The 21,562-nt window shown below is 42.4% G+C and overlaps 1 protein-coding gene across 1 annotated transcript in view; it reads right to left on the bottom strand.

Moving 5' to 3' along the window:
- Positions 1-10,331: 10,331 nt before the first annotated feature.
- The window catches only part of URI1 (URI1 prefoldin like chaperone), a 43,443-nt gene continuing 32,212 nt past the window's right edge, over positions 10,332-21,562 (bottom strand). The window contains exons 7-11 of the mRNA XM_015292429.4: positions 19,936-20,116; positions 19,092-19,359; positions 18,313-18,461; positions 16,393-16,651; positions 10,332-14,216 (exon numbers count right to left, since the gene is read on the bottom strand). Of these exons, the coding sequence (XP_015147915.2) occupies positions 14,028-14,216; positions 16,393-16,651; positions 18,313-18,461; positions 19,092-19,359; positions 19,936-20,116 (1,046 nt within the window). The 3' untranslated portion in view covers positions 10,332-14,027. The remainder of the gene's footprint in view (positions 14,217-16,392; positions 16,652-18,312; positions 18,462-19,091; positions 19,360-19,935; positions 20,117-21,562) is intronic.

Genomic DNA, 21,562 nt, shown 5'->3' with positions numbered 1-21,562 from the left:
TCCTGGTACAAATGGCATGATGTACTACTCAAACACATTTAACAAAGGGCATGACCACTCTTGATCTATCAGATTCTCAGAAGTATTCCTCTTCTCCTGTGATTTTGGTTTTCAGCTGTCATTATAATTCAGCATTGAAAAGAAGATGTGAAAACTTTAGTGGGCAGTTTAGGGTCAATTCTCTGATTTATGTATGAATGTAGATATTATCTGTAAATTATATGTAGGTTCCTGGTTGTTCCACTTTCTACCCCGTACTGCAGTTACAGAAGAGAAAGATAATTGTGACGAGGTGTAAAACTAAAGAAAAGCAACAGAACACCTTCAAATACCAAACAAGCCCAGAAAAGTAAGGGCAATGCCACATGGATCCACTGACTCTCAGTGAAGCAACTGCACTGAGCAAGCGAGAGGCGCAATGAGAAGCCACCCATGCAAGCATATGCCTTCCTCCTTCCCTTTGGTACCATCGTTCATCCCTTTCTTTGTGTATTATACTTAATATGCAATATATATTATATACCTGTATGCTCAGCTACAATATTGCATTCATTTTAGCCTATCCACAGGCAAGTTGCCCTGTTATGCATCTAAGCACCCACACCATATCATTCTGCCTATAACCTTAAAATTGAAATGCCATGTCATATTTTCTACCGTCGGTAGCAAGTGTTATCTTACCTTACACTCTATTATATCATTGTACTTTCCTCCCTGCTTGATAAGCTGTCAATACTGTTTTGCCATGAGAAATTTCCATCTCATGCATCAGATGATCTCCATGACCTTTAAGCGAGTTGCCAGTAAGATAATTTACTCACATTGTGGTGACAAAATAATATCTCTTCTGCCCAGGTCACGTGACATGATCATTACATGATTTTCCCCAAATGATTTAATTTTGCATATTTGGGGGGTTGAAGACCTCCGTGGAAAACTGAAATTACTAAGTTGCTTATCATTCCAGTTAACTACAAAGAGTTAAAGGAGCTACTGGTCATTGCCTTGCCAAGAAGCACAGCCAGAATTCCCAAACTGTGCTTAAGTCCCTTTTTTACTTTTTTTCCCTCTAACTGCTCAGCCTTTTGCAAGGAATGTTTTAATACTATCGCCTTTGCAGTGTCTTATATTAGCAGGAGGATGTGATCACAAATATCACATCCTTTTGGCATCTTTTTGGCTCTCTGTGCATAACAAAAACGTCAAACAGATTTTAATGAAAGGCTGCATGCTTGTGGATATTGACAGTTTGACATCGAATCCTAATTTTCAGATGTCTTGTTCTTACTGTTTTTAACACACAAATACTTGCAGATCAAGGCACCAAAACCACAGAGAACTGCTATTTATATACCATCCGCCTATTCTCAATGGGCTCCTCTCAGCAATGTGCCTAACTTCTCTGGTTTCTGGCCCGTGAGTTCTTGTAGCTGGGCTGCAATCACGTCTCATCCTAGTTTAGAAACCAAATGGTTTCTTTTGCTCTCCGGCGGAGCCCGGGCTCCCAGCATGTCTGCACCCATGGCAGGCATGGTGGGGTGGCCCCAGAGGGATGGGTCATAGACCCCACAAGGAACATGACCCATCTGCTCACTACAGCTCCCCAGTGGCATGCCCTCATCACCCTGTGCTGTTCTGTGGCCTGGGCAGTGGCCAAGGGTAGGGAGGCAGAGAGTAGTCCAGTGCTGTCCACACAGGTTGGGCTGCAGAGCCCGTTCTGTGAAGGACAGTGGAGATCTGGGGCCGTTTCTGTGCCTTGAGCCCCTTCAGGTACCTGTGCACAGGGGATGCATATGCACGTTTATTTGTATTCATTTGTTTAGCTGCTGCTGAGTTTCCTTCTTTTGCATTCTCTGCGCTGGAGTGAGTGACAGCTCTTTGTTTCTCTGTAGAGAAAATGTCAGGAATTCAGAGCAAGGGTGGCTGGCTCCATTTGTCCCTTCACTTGACTACTGCCCCTCTCAAGCACCCCGCACTACCATCAGAGGCTATTTCTCTCCCATAAGGAGAAAACAGCAGAGCAACAGGTGATTCAGCTGAAATAAAAGGGAACAAGAAAGCTGAAAATCAGAGCTGAGCAGCATCAGGAAACTTCGCTGGATAAGGAAGTCATTTAAAAAATAAAAAAAAAAAAAAAAAAGCTTTTCTCCCAAGTTTTCCACAGGCAACATTCTCCTCCAGGTGCGAAATCACTCAGGGCCTCTGGACTCCACCAAGCCTTCCCCACCACGTTAGGAATAGGCAGCAGCCCATTCCCTGCATGCCCCACTGATTTTCCCCTCTGCTCACGACTGCCCCCACTCAGTGCAGGGAGCAAGGACCAGCAGCACATCCCTCATCCTCAGACATGCTGGTGGCTTCTCCCCGGCCCAGGGCATCACCTTTTAGTGTAAGTCAGCCTTGTCTCTCCATGGCCTTGCTGTTCAGGTACTTGTCTTATAATTTCCCATATGGCACCGTATCAAATATTTTACTGCAAGAGATGAGATCTACTTCATTTCTTTTATCGAGAAAATCAATGATCTTATCAAAGCAAGATATCGGGTTCGTCTGGTACAATCTATGTTAGGTGAAGCTATGTGGCATTTTGGGCTATTTTGCAATTATTCCTTTGGCTATTATTTCTACAAAACCACATTCAAAGCTTTATGTGTGGTATATCAGCTCAGCGGCCGCATGGCCACAGCTGTGAGATGGGAACCAGCCCCGTGGGACCACCTCCCTCCTACCCATTCGTACGCTCTGACAAAAAAAAACATCACATGAAGCCATTTAAACAAACAAACAAAATATTATTAATTACTGACCATTTTATTTGATTGGGTCTTATACAGCTAAGGCTGTCCCGGATCTCAAGCCTCCCTCACCTCCTCTGCCTGCAGGTTGGATGATGTAAGACAGCTCTGGGACACTGCTGTTGTGCCGTTTACACCACCCTACCACAGAGACTCGCAGCCCCAGACTCCAGCCCAGGGGCCTTCAGGAACCAGGCAAACATCAGTATTTTTTTCAGGCAATTTAACCAAGCTTGCGTCTCTGGCAAGATGCTCAGTGCAGCACCGCAAATAACACCAAAGAGAACGGATCAATGTAATGCCCTATTGACAAAGTCTGAACTCTAATACGTATACTTTGTACACTTTTATTGTGTTCGTGTATGTTGATTCATAGCTGTTTTATTGATAAAAAAAATGCTGCACAAAGTCTTATAGTATAACTGTCACCAAAATTTATTTATTACTGGGATAATAATGAATTCTATACGGACAGAGATCCTGCGTGGAAAGATGTTGAATTATAAAGAGATGGACAGAATTTCCTGCTCTCTACAGCACCAGGCTAAGGGAAGTTCCTCATTTCTATGCACTCTACACATTACGCGGGTGTACATGCACGTATCTGTATGTCCGGGCTCCTGAAGGTCAGCTAGGCACTTGCCTCACGTATTTATAGAACTACTCCCTCCTAAAAACAGGTGTTACAAGGCCCACTACACGCTTAAAACAAGACAGATTCAAGAACCGCAAAGTTAAACACTTCTCCAGCTTGGAACCCATTAACGGCCTCTCATCAATTATGCCTCAGAAACAATTACAAAGGGCCAAACGCTGCAGCCCTTAATTGAGCAAACCTCCCCTCGAGGTCAGTGAGAGGGAGGCTCAATTAAGGGCTGCAGGATTTGGCCCAGCTGTAGCAATCCCCACCTAACGCAGCTATCTGCCACCTGTGGGGCTGGCCCTGCAGCCATGGGGCTGCCCAGGCCATACTGTACAGACACACACCTGCTTTGGGTTAAAGCACAAAGCCTACGCAACCAAACCCCTCCGAATAGTTATTAAAATCTGTTTGATTAAACGTACCAAAATGTACCACAAAGTTCCAAAGGGAAGAAGCCTCAACTTTTGCATGTAAAATGATGTAAATATATTCCTGGTAAACGTGACCTTTGTGTGCTACACAAAATGACTATAGCCTCGCGTTTCATAGATATTCCTCCTTGTAAAATACCCATTGTTACGGCATTTCCTTGACTAAGTAGAAATAACAGAGGTTATGCTTCGGCTATACGCAACGATATTATTTCTTTCAATATATAAACACACCAAAAGGTACATATACAAAGAACACCGATTGAGCTCCTGGAGCTGCTCTCCATTTGCTATTGTTGCAAACAATAATTTGAGGAGAGAAAAAAAAAAAAACCCCACAAAGAAGGATTTCAGCTTAACACCAGCAACACTCCTCCTGCACATCTTTCCTTTTATGCAGTTTTGTTTCAGTGATTTGAGCATGTTCTAATTTTGTCATTCAAGCCATCTGACTTTCACTGCTCTATACAAACAAAACCTAATTTAGCCTGAGATGTTTTAAGTCATAACAATGACGGATGGCCAAGGTTCAGGTGTGCTAGAATATTTAAATACCTAGTCTATATTTTCCTGATATAAAGACAGGCAGCTTTTTGTACTCTGATTAATTATGATTTTGTGTCTGAAAAAAATAGCTCTTTCTATTCTACATTATTAATTGGTTATTTAATTAGGGATTCTGGTAGCTTCAGATGTTGGGTAGCTAAAATTGTGCTGTGGTTTAAAAAAAAAATAATAAAAAAAAAAGACTAGCTCCATACTGTTGCCTTTTTGTATCTTATGAAGGTCACAATAAGATGTGATTGTTTGGCACAGCAGCAGTGAATTATGCCACCCAGACAAGCTTTTAACCTATGTGCCTTCACTCTGAGTGAGACACACAGGGATGTGCTCTCTTTAAACAGTTCTCTATTGAAGAGGATTCAATCACCATAATGAATCTGAGGCCAGGCAGCAATCTTCTTCACTGAAAGAATTTCTAAAAGATTGTAGAATTTGTAAAACGAACAGCTCACAGACTAAATGGCTGTGTGGGTGAATCAATTATTGCAGGGCTCGCAGTAGTCATAATATTTAGTACATATCATAGAGTGTTTCAGGTACAATAAGATATGCTAGTTTTTTCCCATTCCTGCCTCAAAGTGGTATGTGCTCCACCAGCTTAGTCAATCTGTGGGATCTAGTTAGAACTAGTATTAAGTCAATAAAAAAATCCATCTGCAGCTGCAGCGTGCGCCGGGCTGCGAGGGACTCGCAGTGCTAAGCAGTAATTGTATTAAAACGTACGCCGCCGAGCCGTGCAGCAGGAAAACACGCCGTGTATCACGGCACACAGAACACATCGAGGGCTGAAGTTTTTGTTAGAGGTACAGGACAGCCAATGCTGAACAGCTTCCTTATTAATACAATAATTATTTTATTTTGACAGCGCCATTTATAACCATATAGTCCGCGTCCAGCTACCCGTATTTCCATTAATCAATGGATTTGAAGACAACTGTCATCATTTCGCTTTATTATGACTTATAGGTCCATTGCAGTTCACTCCGAAGTTGCAGCGGTGAGGGCTCTGGTGGACGAGAGCCAGGCCCTGGTGGGATACAGAGCGCAGGGCTGGGGACGCCCAGGGGACAGCAGCACTGGTGATGTGCAGAGCCCACAGTGCTCTCATCTCACACACAGGCAATGCATACACGGCAGGGAGACGCTAGCCGGGATACTATATGAGAAAACAGTCCTGAGAAACGAAACTCTGCTACCGACTGCAAGGCTTGGTGGCAGCAGAATGCAAATCCAAGGAGCCCAGTGGTACCACTCAAGCCTCCTGAAGTCCCCGGCCACGCCAGAGCCAGGTGGTGTCACAGCGGCCCGAGGCCAGGTCAGAACTGCCACGTGTACCCGTGCTGCACATTGCCTCCTCTGCGCAGGGGGCTGTGGCAAACAGGATGTCCCTTTAATGAAACTACAACATATTAAAAATTATTACAGCTTCGTCTTTTCAGGTTTTAGACAATGTAATGTGATTTATTCAAAGAAATGCTGATGATTAGACATTAAATGGCACTAAATATTCCACTTCCTCTGCACTGCCTGATAAACTGGTTTCATTAACATTATAAGTAACAAAAGTTTCCATTTCAGTCGGCCCATTTTGTTTTCCTCACGATCTAAGTTGCAGCTGCACAGCACTATATTATAGCAACCTCGCAGGGCGGCAGCTTTGGGCTTTCCATCACTCCCTGCAGTTAAAGGGACCGAGCACAGCGCCAGCACGGGGCCGGCTCACCCCATCCCATCACCCCAGAGCCAGGTGTGCCCCCCGGCCAGCATGTGGCCCATCAGGAGCAGCAGCTGAGCCTGACCCACACTGCCTTCCTGGTGCAACAGTAAAGGGCTCTCCCCTACCAAGCGTTCATCAGCACGGCTGTGGTGTTTGCCCCCCGAGGCCCAGCAAAATGGTCTGCGTCCCACCAATGCCTGCTCAGCCTTCCCTCCTCAAGAGATTTTTCTTTAGCCGTGAAGGCTCACGCTATTAAATCACGCGCCTCGGCTTTAAGTGCAGGTTAACACCTCGCCCTGAGTGGAAGCTACTATATTTGTCAAGGATACCTCCGTGATTTATCTTCCCTGTGGAAGAATCCAGACCTGGACATACGCTGCTCCCATACAATTTCTAAATCCAACCTTTCCACCCGCACCCTCAGAGACTTCACTCCACCTTTCAAATTGCTGGAATTACGACCAACTCCCACTTCAGGCCCTCATTTAAGCCTCTGCCCCACGGCCCCGCTGCCAGCACCCGGCTCCCCTCCCCACACAGCGCTGGCCTGCGCTCCACGCGTGGCTGCACAGCTGGGGTGCCCATGACCTCCCATGGACACGCTGCAGCCACCCAGCTGTGCACCCAGGAGCCGTCCCCACTCCCTGTCCTGCATCCCTGCCTCCTTCCACGCTGCACGGGCCGTGCCTCCGCACACACACAGAGAGATATTTAGATAGCTATATATTATTGTTTATGTAAAGCCGTAGCTTTCCCTTGATTGCAAGGCATGGTGGGGCTGCTGATGAGGTTTGCTGTTGACATTTCTGCATTAGCTGGCTTTTGTCAATCCTGGCAGGCTGAGAAATTCTATCTTAAGGGCTGTTCTTTATTAAATTTGCAAGATACAAAACTGTGACTGACTCTTTTTCTTTTGCGAATGTATGAATAATAAATCCCGATCGCTAAAAATAACAATTAAAATATTGCTCAAATTTAAAAGCAAAGAATAATTTGTTTTAAGGGGATTTTCAGGGAGGCTGAGGAGGGCTGGGCACGGCCCTACGCGGGGCAGCGCCGCTCCTCCATGGCTGGTGACAGCTGCCAGAGCCACGGAGAAGGGACGGGGTTTGGGAAAAAGGAGCGTGTCTGAGCTGAGCTGCTATGTGTTTTACCAAAGTTTGTCACAGAGTCTTTTATACAACTCCTTTATGCAGTATCTGTGACATAATTCCTATTTTTTTCCACCAGCCATTATATATGATAAATAAAACAATGCGCTGAAAACACTGAAATCTCTCATCAATGTCTTTGTGAAAAGGGCCCAGATAAATGAGTCTTGGAATCAAAGGCAGATTACATGACTGACCATGTATCATCCTCTATGTATTGAACATAGTCTTTGTAAAGATAGAGCGGTAATAAAAAGTGGTATTGTGTGCTGTGAAAGGCTGTGTGGGTCTGTGCATGACTAATCTGTCTTTCTGCATTATTTTATTCAATCTTCTCTGACTTTATGCCTTTGACATTTTTGCTACACTCAGTAAATTTGAGTGAATAGGCAATTTTAAAGAATTTTTATAGGGCTTCAGAGAAGTCATACGCAGACTGTATCTTTGTTCAGATTTAACAGTTTAAATATTTCCTTTGTCTAGGATGCAGAGTAATCTTTAGGCAGAGGAGAAGAGGGGGATGGGGTAGGAAACGCCGAACCTCCCTTCATATTTTTGCAACCTTTCCGTGGGGCCAGGGCTGCACCCTGCTCAGAGCAGGGCCGGGCCGGGCCCACACACCTCGGCTGAGGGACACGGAGGGACGTGGGGACAGCGGCTCCCTGTGCAAAACTCAAGCGGGAAACAGATGAGATGCTTAAAGGGCTATTGTGAATATAGGCTTAAATATGATCCTCTTGCATCAGCCAATTTCTCTGACAAGATATTGCAAGGGTTGCTGTTTCTTAGTAAATAATGATTTTATTGCATCTCTTTAATGAACTGATAACGTGATACACAGTAAATTATCTGCATCTATAACATTGCTGAGGATAAGCAGCGTGGTTTTAGTAATTTATACCACTGAGAGACATGCATTATAAAAATAGGAAAATTATTTCCTTTGTTAAATTGTGCAGAAGTCTTTACCTGAGGAACACCAGACAGATTAATCTCTGGAGATCCACTCACTTGTATTTAAGCTGTTGAACTGTTCGCTGCTCCTTTCCTCAGAACAGCCGAAAAAAACATTTTGAAAGCCAGAATTGACACTGTGGGTATTGTTCCTGCTCATACAAGTTATTAAAATAATTACTAAGCTATTTTGAGGTAACTTGAAGCTTTCTTTAAAACTTAAACCCAAATCTGAGGGAATTAGTGTAAATAATGTGCAACGACGAGAACCGAAGTACCTCAGAGCCCCACATGGGCAAGGCCTCCTCCGGCCCCTGCCCGAACACACCACACTCCTCTGACTTATCCCACCTCACGTCCCCTCCGGGGCCAGAGAACATTTGGGGTTTGTGCACTGATGGCACTGCTGCAGCACTGCTGGCTGTGTGGCACGGCGGGATGATCGCCTACAGCTCTGGCCTGGGGGAAGGCAGGCGCAGGCCTTCCCAGGGCCCAGGCCAGGCCTGCTCGTCCCCAGCAGGGATCTGCTCCTCCAGCACAGCGCTGGCAGATGACCATCCTTCCAGATGTAATTACACTTTAGCACCTCACTTCAAAGTGCCAGCGGGTAAAAATCCCACGTCCTGGTGCCGTGTTGCATCGTGAGCTCCCTCGCTTTGCGGGAGGAGGATGGAAAAATGCCATCTTCACCCTTGCAAAACGTTTGACCTTAAGTTTCTGAAAATGAGCACTCGAGTGAGCCCACCAGGCAGGGCAATATGTTCCACGCATAGAGCCCGGGTAACAGATGTGGTTTCTGTTTTGCCCTGCCACCATGTCAGGGATTGTTCCTGCTCCTCCAGGAAGGACACAGACCCTCCTCCCCTCCAGCCATTACCACAGAGGGGATAAACAACCACCACCAGCTCTCCTCAGCTCCTATTGATTTACGATGCTCAACACTGGAAGGTTTGATCCAGCCACAAGTCCCCTTTCTGCACACAGTATTTCCACCAGGTCTTGGTGCAAGGCGGGGAGCCACCCCACTCGGGTCCGGGTTTGTTTACAAAACATGTTTTACAACTTGGAGGAATCCTCACCGATATTAGTTATTAACAACCCCGAGATGGCATTTGCATTTTTATAACCTTGTTACTTAAAAGTGAAACAGTAGAAGGAAAGACTTAGTGACAGTGTTCCCCGTGTGCTTTAATCCCAGCCTGAGCTTTTTATGCTTGAGAGCACCTTATGATGCTGTAACTAACCTCAAACCTGGAGCAGCAGGAGGGCAACAAACCTCCGAATACAGCAATGTCATGCTTTACAGGCATACTCTCTGCAACAGCATGAATGAAGGAAAAAAAAACGGTTGCCTAGGAAACACTCTAGTCTTGGTAATTATTACTGTAACTGTCTGCACACCCCACCTATAACAGAAATGAATAATAAATTATAATCACTGACTGGCAGCTTTCCGTTGCTGCTTTTGCTCAGCACTGCTACCTACCGGCACGCAGAATTAATTACAGAGCGGCAGCAGGGGCCTGGTGCACAGCCACACGCTTGCACGCCCGGATGCTTTGCACGCCTGCTTGCACGCCCAGCCCGGGCGAGCCCTGCTCCTGCCACACAGCACCAGGCTCTGTGCACCCGTCCAGACAGCACCCGGGGCTGCAGGAAGGGCTGCACGAACTTGTTCCATCCGTGACAGATTTTGCGTTTCACAAAGTGAACAACAACAAAAGAATTGGGTTCTACTGGATAATAACGTGTATTTTAAAGGCCCTGTGAAGTGCCACTCAAGAGCAGCAAATGTGATCCCGTAGGATTTGTAACAGATACTTTCTATCGGGCACTTTTGATCAATTAAACTCCATAATCAACAAAGATGTTCCATTTATCTTAGGTTGTCTAATTTGCAATACAGTGTTAAAGTACTTCTATTGGAAGACTAGTTTGTTTAGAAATTAGAACACTCAGAGTGATTTACTGGATTTGATTTAAAAGACTCAGCGGGAGTTGGCAAAATTCACATATCATGGGGTTAATGTGGGTTAGAATGGAGCTATTTGTAATACAAAAATATTGCATACCAAATACACACATCTGATTTCTTTTAATCCCAGCTCATTTTTTGCAACATAAATCACTTTGTTAAAATGAACAGCTAAAACAGCTGTTTCAGACACTCTTGAAACATACAAAAATCTGCTGCTTTAGATGCTCTAAGTGAGCAATGAAAGGCGCTAAGTGCAACTAGTCTTACAGGAGAGAGGCACACAAAGCCAGCTTACCTCTGTGCTGGCACTATATGGCTCCGCTGCCCCACACCTTCTCCAGCCTCTGCTTCAGGAGAACCTCCCCATGTGAGCCCTTTACTGCATACAAACAGGTGCCCAGCTTACTTGCAGCCAATTACAAAGATTGGGCGACCAGTTTGCCTTTTAATGAGGCTGAAAACAGAGCAGGTGATTTGCGGTGCTTAACTGATGCAATCAGTTGGGGATGGGGCGGTGCATGCAAGCACAGCTGCCCCAGCCCAAACCCCACAGCCCCAGCCCTGTCCCTCATGCTGCTCCACTGGAGGATCCTCACACTTGCAGCAGGAGGACCCCAAACCCTTCCCTGCCCCATGCTGGGGAGCATGGGCAGCACCGCACACAGCACAAGGAGCCCTTCCTGCAGCTGGAAAAGCCATCCAGGAATCAATTCGACTGTACAGTTATTACTATTAGAGTGAGAAAAATCTCTTAACTCTAGCACTGGGGGGAAAAGACGCTCCTGCTGACATTCATTTACTACCAAGAACCGTACGTGCCTCAGATTCTTGGCAGTGAGTTTAAGACAGCTCATGTCCTCCATGCGTTGGTGGCCACCCGCGTTGACTTGTTGGCTTCTGTGTGGCACAAAAAGCCAATTTTCAGTCCTCGCCAAGATGGGCCTTCTCATTTTTTATCCTTGCTCTCCTGCTTTGGGAGATTTTTACCCACGTCACATTTTTTTTGTTGTTGTTGTTGAGCATTTGCAAACATTCTACAGAAATCCTAAAGCTATTCATATATTCCTAAGATTTATGTAGTAGGAAAAACGTCTTCTCTGAAAGAATGGCAAGGATTGGCACAGGCTGCCCTGGGAGGTGGTGGAGTCAGCATCCCTGGAGGCTCCAGGAATGCATAGATGTGGTACTTGGGGACACGGTTTAGAGGACAGTCGTGGTGGTGGGTGGATGGTTGGACAAAATGACCTTAGAGGTCTTTTCCAACCTTAATGATTCCATGATTCTATTTCTTCTTCTTAGAGGTGACACGCGGCGAATCTAATGGTAAGGTCCAAGTGAAGAGACTGAATAGGAAGGATTATTCCAGTCCGCAAACCCTCTGACAATTAGACATACTGCAAAAAGGGCACAGACGCATCCAGGCTCCCTATTAGGGAAAACACTCATGTGCTCAGTTTTAAGCATGTGGTTAAATCCATTCTTCTCTGCAAAATCTTTGAGACATGAACACATGCCAAAGTGCATTCCTGAGTAAGGATGCTTCCCTGAACCGAGGCCATAATTCATTAAAACCCAAGGTGCAATTATTCTACTTTTTCCCGTGAGCGGGGATGTGAAAAAGGGGAGGGGAAAGAAGAAGAAGAAAACAAGCAAAGAATTAATTTTGATTTGAAACTGATCTATAGTGACAAGGGGCATTTGGTTTTGTTCAAGTAACCAGAAGCGGGAAGTATTTCAGAAGATATCTAAATAAATCTTTTTAAAGGTTTTTTTCCCCCCCTCTCTCTCCCTTTCTTTCTCTCCTTTTCCCTCTAATTACCCATGTCTGGTAGTCTTGGATCTCAAGCCCTTGTTATTTAAAATACATATTCATGGCACTATATTTTACAGTTGCACTGTTCTGGTTACAAAATAGCTTCTACTTTTCTAGGACATAATTTCATTTTGTTTAGCCAAGAATTCATTAAAGAAGCTATAAATAACCTCCTTTAAATATTTAGCCGTGAATAGAGGGTGGACTGGCATTGATGGCTTATTTTAGTACTAATGCAATATGCTTTAAAAAAAAAAAAAAATCCACATTTGAGCATGAATCAAGTTAATCATTAACACTTTCAACAGGATTCTAGAGGCTGCCTAAAACCGTGCCCCCCCAACTCCTACCAGCAGGCCACAGGAGCTGGGCACCGACCCCGGGTGCCTCCTGCAGTCAGTGCAAGGCGCTCCTGCACCCCATGGCCATGCAGCCTCTTGCTTTCAGTGGGTAAGAGATGGAAGCTGTGCCTTGCTGTCGTCACTGCTGCCGAGCAGGAGACCATAAGCACAAGGCTTGGTTATTATAGGGGAACTGAGGAGCAGCATTAGGAGATATCCTGCTCACAGTGTGTGAAGCAGACACCGGGGGTTCCAAGGCTGCACGTTCCCGAAGTCACAGAGCTGTAGCAAGAGCAAATTCTTTCTTACACCTTGTATGTCTTTCTGCCTCACTTTCAGACACTGGTTTAATAATGTCAGCTCACAGCATCACTGGAAGTTTCTCCATCTCTCCACACATCTTGTCCTTGCTCAATGCACTGCACCCATCACTGTGCTGACACAAACATGCTGTGAAAGATCAGGCAACTCACTAGCTTCAAACAAACACGCACAACCATTGAAAACAACAACAAACAAGAAAACCAGTAATTTGTTTCTGAAACCCAGCTCATATTATCTATCATTCAAGGAGTGGCCCCAACAAAAGTTATGTCAGCACAAGGGAGGGATGGCAGGAAGGACCGCTCACAGTCCAGAAAACCAGGCACAAAACCGTACCCCAAGTGGTGTGGCACAACTACATTCTGAAAAGAAGCTGAAGGACTGAGACATTCTTCCTTAGTGCTGACTGCCTCTGGCCATTCCCAAAACAATTACAATGTTTTCTGCATATATAAAAGAACTGGGAGGTTTTGTAATCATAGTCTGAGTTTATGCTTCTCTCCTTAAGAGCATTCAGTTTCTATGGACATTCATTAACGGGAGGTTAAAAAACAATGGCAGAAGAGAACGGGCTGCTTTTATATCCATGTGGTTGCAGACACTCCAAGTTGGAAACGCGCACTCAAAACAAAAACCCTCCTGTGCTGTTTTCCAAATTACAGTAGAACAGAAAACGCACAACTTCCACAGCTTTTTTACTGAAAATTTAATTTTACAAAATACCCTTTTCCATCAAAGAAACTTCCCTGCAATGTATGTGAACCCAGTGTTTTATAGATCTGTACAGGGAGATATCAGAGAGGTTTGATAGAAGGAAAAAAAAAAAAAGACTTTTAGCAGACACCTAGTTGCAAAACCTACAGCAATGGGAATACAAGTGTGTCTTAGAATGCTAAAGCAAGTAATGCAATATAATTGTTGAATCTATTTGAAATGTGAAAGTTTCCTTAAAACAGTCCATATGGTATGCAGAACATCACAGCTGGCACAGAACTGCCTGTATTTAGGTTTAAACACAAAAACAATGTATGTAAAGAACATTTTTTGAAAAATAACCCGAGTGCTGCTATCATAAGGCAAACATACACAAAGGTGCTGACAGCATACAGGGAAATCAACAAAAAAAAGATGAATATTTAACTGTTCAAACACCAAACTGTTTTCAAACGTTGCCAACAGAAGTTTGAAAGATAAACAATGCCAAATCAACACAGGAGACCGTTTTAACTAGCTAGGTGTAACGCATATAGCTTTACATCATCTCAACAAATGTGAAACTAGACATCAGTACTCAAACTCGGGCATCTAGGCAAGGCCTAGTTAGTCTGCTGCATTCTGGCAGCTTTGAATTTTGATATCCTCTTTGTGGTTTCTTCTGATGCTTTGGACAAAACTTCCTCCGATTTCTGCTCCAGAATGGTAGGCAGGACAGGGTGAGCAATGACTGGGTGTGGTATCAGGGAGGGAGACAAAGGCTCCTTTTCTATGACGGTTCCAGAAAATGCCTGTAACAGAAGAGAATACTCAAAATGAGCTAATAAAATGCAAATGTGAAGCTATGCCCATAAGGTCATTACCCTATATTAGCCTGATTAGGATTGTTATTTCTTTTAATCAAAAGTAAAGAAATATCTTTAAATCAATGATTGTTCCTTGCATAAGTAACCAAATTGTAATTAACCTCAAAATATAGCACATTCAAGGATGACTGAATGAAAGACAATGTCTTAAAAGTACTACTTAATCTCAATCCTACTGCATAAATGATCTAAAAATTTCCTTCCTCGCTGACACATGCTCGAGAAATAACACAGCTGACGTAATATATAGTTTCATTTTGGATAACAAATGGAGATTTTGCAATGTCGGAGTATGTCAGCGTTTCTATCATACGTCATATTTTATAACTTAATATCTTCTAATTGCATCAAGCTGCCACGCTGCATACAAATTGGCAAGCATATATTTTGGTTTTTCTTTCTCCTTACCAAATATGATCAAAAAACAGTCAAAGCAATTTATACTTAGGAGAACAGCAAACTTGCTTCCAACTATTCCTCTCTACAAAAGGTCCAATAAACACTTAATGTTTAGAAGTGATAATTTATATGACTGCTTTTACTTAACTAAGAAATGGCCGGGACTCTTGGAAAACATCTGAAAAAAAGTAACTCAGAACCATTTTTCATAAACCTATTTTAGAACAGATCATCATACTATGGAGTGAAAACACAAAATTCGGAATGCCCAAGGACAAGGGAAGCAGTTTACATCCAAGGCTTGATGACCATACTGGGCATGAAAGAATGTGCACCAGATTTATTAACTATGCTTAGTTTTGCTTATTCATAACTCAGTTACCAAGAAAAACAAAGCAAAACAAAACAGCCATTCTTTTCTTGCAAGACCTGCAAAGAAAACCAGCATTTCTTTTTGTTTGTTTTCTGCTCCAGTAGCCAAACTATGCCTAGAGCTGTGCCTGTACACAATTATGTTCTTCTAACAATGTGCACACTTACCAAAAAAAGTCAGCAAAATACAAACTAAGAAAATTGTGGCAAAATTGGAAATAAAAAGGAAAAAAAAAAAAAAAAACTTTGTGTGTGGCAAATGGTAATGGAGAAATAACGTATTTCAAACACCCCCAAAAAATAAACAAAAGAAAAACAACAGCACTTCAGAAGGCATGTCTTTAACAGGAGTGTTTTGTTCAGTTAAGAAAACACGCTCATTATGTTCTAGAGAATAATCATGCTGCCTTCACAATGTGGACTACTAAGAAACACCAACGGTATACGTGGATGTTTTACAGAAATGCAGCAAGTGTGGTCCAGAAAATTTGCAATATGAACTGCTAACTCTATAGAACAATCTTCCACCATAGTTCTTCCACCTGTACTCGTCTGTAGCTCTTCGCATGAAAAGCAATGACAATTAATAGATTTTATGGGGAATATATTTATTGTAAAAAATATTTCTGCTCAAAAAGGTGCTTTCAGTGACCTTGTCCACTGTACTGGGAACTACTGAAAATTCATTGGGCTCTTAGCTTAGGGCTAAGTTTTTACACAATAAAAGCGACGAATATCCTTCTGTCATGAATTTCAGACAAGCGGCTACATTTAATTCTTGTATTCATCCAGTCACTGTGCAACTGTATAATTTCCCTTATTTGGTACAGTCTCTTTCCTTTATGATTAAATACTAAACTTTCCAGAAGCATGGAAACAGGTGTTTTGGATCACTGCCGACCCTGGTATGGAACAGGACAAGCAGAACATTGACAGAACACAGGGTTACAAAGAGTCATCCATTCCCACTCACCAACTACGCAGCTGAGACTGTCATTTATTACTATTTTTTTAAGCCAGCTATATACCCTCAAGGGAAATTCTCAGGATGGCCCAAGTCAAGGGCGCACCAGCATATAACCACTTTGTTGGACCTTTACAGGAGAGTTTGAGGTCAGGGGGAACCCAACTGCCTCGTTTCCTGTCCTCTGCCTTTAGGATGTGTATGACAAAAACCTGTCACCTGATAATGTCCTTCTGAAGCACAACTAGGTAGGAGTTAGAATATCATTTTAAAGAAATCAAACAAACCGTTGGTGTAAGCAACTATATTCTTTGGATTTCTCATTTTTATCCCTGCCAACGATCAATAATTAATTAAAAACTGTACCTCAGTTGTCCCTGAAGAGGCAGGAAGCTTTTTTGGTAGCTGCTGCTGCCCCACCTCCTCCTCTTCCTCCAGTATGCCTTCGCTGTTGTCACTCTGAGTAGCTTCATCACAGCTAATACTCCTCTGAACTCCTCGTCTGTCATCAAACTCAGCAGCACTGTTCTCACTGGTATCGCTACAAACACTATTCTCTCTGCTTCGAGACTTCAAAATTGATTTACGAGGGACATATTCTCCATTCACAACATCAACAAAGACTCTATAAAGGAAAATGTTAGCTTTAATAAACCATTTCAGGATCAGATGACAAATTTACAGTGATACTGCTTTGTCTTTTGTACAAATTAATTATGATGTGCTTTTCCAACTTTTTTCACTGTAGAATTACAATACTGTACCTTTGGAGGCATTTTATTTACCAACGCATAAGAACCAATTCTGCAGAGCAAACACTGCTACTACGCCTGTTATTCAAGCATTAAGTTGGTATACTCTTCAGCAGAAAACATATAGCTCTTCGAAAAGTGCTACAGAAAACGAAGTAGCGTGGGTTAGAAAAAGTTGGGAAAAAGGTAAGCTAAGCAATTTTCAGGGCTGTGTTTGTAAAGAGAAGCAGAAGGTCAGAACGATAGAGAGTTTCCAGAATGAAGTCCTTGTCAAACGTAGAATATAGAAACAAATACTTGAAACATTCACTCGCACATGGAATGCATGAAGCTTTTTCTTGACAAGTGCCATAACCTTCTGCTTTTCATTAAAAAATAAAAAAATAAAAAATAAAAAATCAGCTTTTAAGATCAGATCAACATGAGGACACTTTTCAAGTATTAACAGACTGTAACTGATAAAGAGGCCTCTTCCTACAGTTTATACTCCATCTCTATGACTTGAACAAGTCAAGGGTGGGTGGAGCAGAACAAGTGGCATTAGAAGACAGAGCCAATTTTATCAAGCTCATGAAGGAGGAGCCCAATGACTGGATGAGTCTTAAGGGTTTTACTTGTTTCTTAACAGCTTTATTCAGCACATACTCTTGGGAACACTTGCTTGCCTCTATAGAAAATACAGCTCCTTTGCAGAGCTGAGGGAGAGCACCATGTAAGAATCCTCTACCTCATCTTCAGCCCCAGTTATTATTGGATGAGTTTTCAACTTCTTATACTTTGTGCCACTTATTTATTTATTTTTTTAAGATACTTAAGTGCTTGACACAAAAACACAGTGCGACTTTCACAGACGCTTATTCAGCCAACTAACAGGTATCCATGTTCATTTTTAAAGACCCAAATACCTGCTCTCATTCTCCCTGAATCTTTGTTTAGACTTCATACAGTCTAAGCTCACTGTTATTTGTAGAGCTCTCTAAGTGCAGTTATTTGACTGCTGAGCACTTTTTCTTTTGAGAAGAGAGCCAGCAATGGACTGAAGTTAGGCAGGAAGAATACAAGAAAAACTATGCAAACAGAACCACAGTACAATCTGAAGATACTGGAAGGAAGAAATAAAAAGCAACACCTATTAGGTGGGATGAGAGGAGTAAAGAAGTGACAGACCTGGTCAGTTACATCTGAAAACAAAAACAGAAGGAAATGACAAGGAATTGATGACAACACATAACAAACTGCTAAATTACTTCACGCCGATGATATGTACTGGCAAAATGGAGTAACTTTCAGAAGCCCCAAAAAAGTGAACAAACTGATAGCTGAAAAGAAAAATCAAGCTAAGAAATGTTTCATGGATACAAAAGCATTGCAACCATGCAGAAGCCACGAACTTTCATTCATTAGTAGTAAATTCAGCTCCAGCTGTATTTTTTCAGGAAATAGCAGGCTCGCTTTCGTGCTATAGGTGAACAGAAATGAAAAGAGAAGCTCTGCTAGATGGAAAGCTCACATGCCAATACCACAGATTACATACCGGTAAATGTCTGCTGGCGTTTTGATGTTAGGCAGTTCTGGAGTTGCATGGCCATGGCCGTTGCCATTGCTGTTCTTCCTTTTACGCTTGGCCTCTTCTTTCTTTTCACTGAATTTCAAAGTAGTATTTTTTCCTGTGTTTATTCTTACCTGAAAATGGAACACAAATGACAGTCTAGACTATAAGATCAACAATCGCCAGGCTGAGGATCAACTGAGTTAGGGTAGTTTGGTTAGGCTGCGGTTGGACTTCATGATCTTTAATTCCAGCCCGAGCAATTCTATGATTCTATGAGTTTTGACATTCTCCTATGCAAGCAGTTAAGGACTACAAAGCACAGGTAAGTTAAATAAATGCACAAAGAGTAACGTTCACAGGAAGAAACTGTTTACTCCTTACCACCTGCACCAGGCTAAAGCATTTCTTTGCACTCACGTGCATGGATTTTGCATATAGCCTATGACAACATGCTTGAGCTGTTTAATAGTTGAATTCATGTTGAGTCATTTTGAAAACTTATCCACAGGACACTACATTTTAGATCTGCCTGAAACCAGTACAGCGAGGTTTACATTTTAAGATCACTTTTAATGCCACATTTGAAACTATCAAATTTAAATGGTGGTTTTTTAAAGGTTGAAACCCATCTAAATAAATTTCATCTGCAGTTACCTCTCCGCCGTATCTACAAAACGTAGTGTTCTTTTTTAGATAACATACATGGTATACGTGTTTTACAAAATCTCTTTACAGAAACATGTAAATATTTATGTACAAACCCTTTTAGGTTCAACAGTATGAGAGAAAAAAATAGTTGGAACGGAGCTATCTCCAACATCTGTGTCATCTTCATCGTCACTGTGGTAATACGTAGAGCCATTTACATGGCGAACAAACAAGTCTGAATTCGTTACTTCTTTCTGGAAGTTGCCCTGAGTAATACAGTCTTCTACTCTGTATGTTCCATTGAGATCCATTCTCTTATCCTCCTTTTCCTCTTCTGAGGAGGTTGTATCTTCTCCATTTGTCTCAACTGTATCAGGCATCCTATGAAACAAGAAACATTTAAGTGAACCAAGTAAGGTAATTCTTACTCTCGAGAGACACAGGCATACAAAACAGCCAACAAGCCTGTACTTCTTGTTTCCCAGGTACTACATTTACAGCCAGACTGTGGAACCTTATTCATACTCAGTAAAAATGTCCAAATCCTTTCCACATCAACTGGACAAACTAAAAATGTGACGTTCTGGCTAATGACATATGCATTGCTTTAGGAAGAGAACAAATCTCAGGATGTCATTAAACATTAAACGTTTAACTCCTACATTGTAAACGAAAGATTTTCGTAGCCTGTGGGAAATGGATCTTACTTCCCCCTCTTCTATCTTCTCAAAGAAAAAACTCCTATAGTTCTGGATGGGAACAGTTGCACAAAGGCAAATTTCAGCACCTTTGGCCTTGCAGTGCATGCTTTGTTCACATGCCACCCATCTTCCACCTATTACAATTTTAACCGCATCCTCCTGATCACTTCTTTGCGCTTACAAACAGATCTTCTGCGTACAACCACAAACACATCTTGTAGCTTTCTGAACTCCAAACCTGAATGCACTGCCATACCTGTCAAGTTCACCAAGTATCTCCTCTTGTCTCTCAAGCTCTTCCAAGCGGGCCCACAGCTCCTCCTCCGATTGAAAGCGGCCCACTGATTTCGTGTCCCTTCCATTCGCCAGAAAATCTACCTCAAAAGCATCTGATACTTTGGGTTTTGAATGAGGTTTGTGAGCTGTTCTGTATTTGCCTGCGTAGCGAAAAAAAAATAAGATGCAATTACTAATACAATTGACACAAACAATAAACGAACAAATAAATAATGAAAACGAATTGGGGGAAACAAAACACAAAGGAATCAAGGAATATGGGTAGAAGATTTTTCACTTCGAATTATTGTTTAACTGTTTAAGTGACACCGCCAATGAACCAGAGCACCATCACAGGATAATAGTCTCCGGATGTTACAGAAATACCAAGGCAAAGCACAGATGTTTATTTACAAAGCAGGAGACACTGATCCTATGACATTTTTATTACACTGTTGTTCAGATGGTGCTTTTTTTTTTTTTTTTTTTTTACCTCATGCCTTGATTTGATCTGCTAGATAACAACACGTCAATGTGACATTTGCTCATAGTCCCATTAATAGCACATTTTATTAACTGAGAAAACAAACCTCGTTTGTACTTTAGCTCATTTTGGACAGTCATATATTTAAAGAGTCTTTTGTTTTGGGTTGCCTTTTTTTTGTATTATTTATAATGAAGACCATCACAAATGATCTCCAGAGCAATCTGGTCAAAATGTGGTCAATACAAATGATTTCTTCTAGTGAAGAAGGCCCATTTTGAAAACTGCACAAACGTTTGTCTTTAAAAAATAATACATATAAGCCACCTTAAAGCCTCAGAAGCGACCTGAGACACATTCCTGCGAGTAAACAATAATCACAGACAAGTTTTTGAGGACACTTAAAAGCTTTGTTACCTGGACAAACCATGCACACGCTGAAGATGGGGAATACTTTCTGGATTGTTCACCCACTAATAGGGAACGTGAGCTGGGATTAGACCGTCATGAGACAGGTTAGTTTTACCCTACTGATGATGTGTTGTTGCGCTAGTAACACATAGGGATCAAACAGCCTGAAGACACCAATGCTTTAGTGCTGTCTGTCTGAAGGACAGCACTGCTTCCTGAATCCCCCCTGACCCTGGGGCACAGACTGCTCCAAACCCTGTTCAGGAGAGCCAAATCTTACTCTTTTGCCACTGCCACATATACCCAACACCGTCTCTTGGTGGGTCTTTATGGAACACTGTTTTTGCCTCTAATCAACAGTAAAATAGCGTCTTCACGATTCAGCATCCTTAAAATTTTAAGATCTTTTTATTAACCAATTATGTGGCCTTGGTTAATTTTAGGAACTCACAGTTTAAGGTTATCCTTATTCAAATATGCCCATTTGTACTTTAATCCTGGGATAAATACAAATTCAATAGCCACACAAAAAAGCAAACAGGTGACTTTAAGTCATGTTGGAAAGCACTACTCTTCCACAGGACAGCACTTTTCACTGTCATTAGGAAAGGGCTGAAATGTATTCCATTAAGATTTAAATATAAATTGAGATAAGCTAAGTAATCAGTCTGGCTTGTGAAATTACAACTGGTGTAATTATAAAATTAACAAA

Source organism: Gallus gallus, chromosome 11 (genome assembly GCF_016699485.2).
Source record: "Gallus gallus isolate bGalGal1 chromosome 11, bGalGal1.mat.broiler.GRCg7b, whole genome shotgun sequence".
NCBI classification, from domain to species: domain Eukaryota; kingdom Metazoa; phylum Chordata; class Aves; order Galliformes; family Phasianidae; genus Gallus; species Gallus gallus.
Note: the sequence above shows the minus strand (reverse complement) of the source record. Positions and strands in the feature narration are given on the sequence as shown.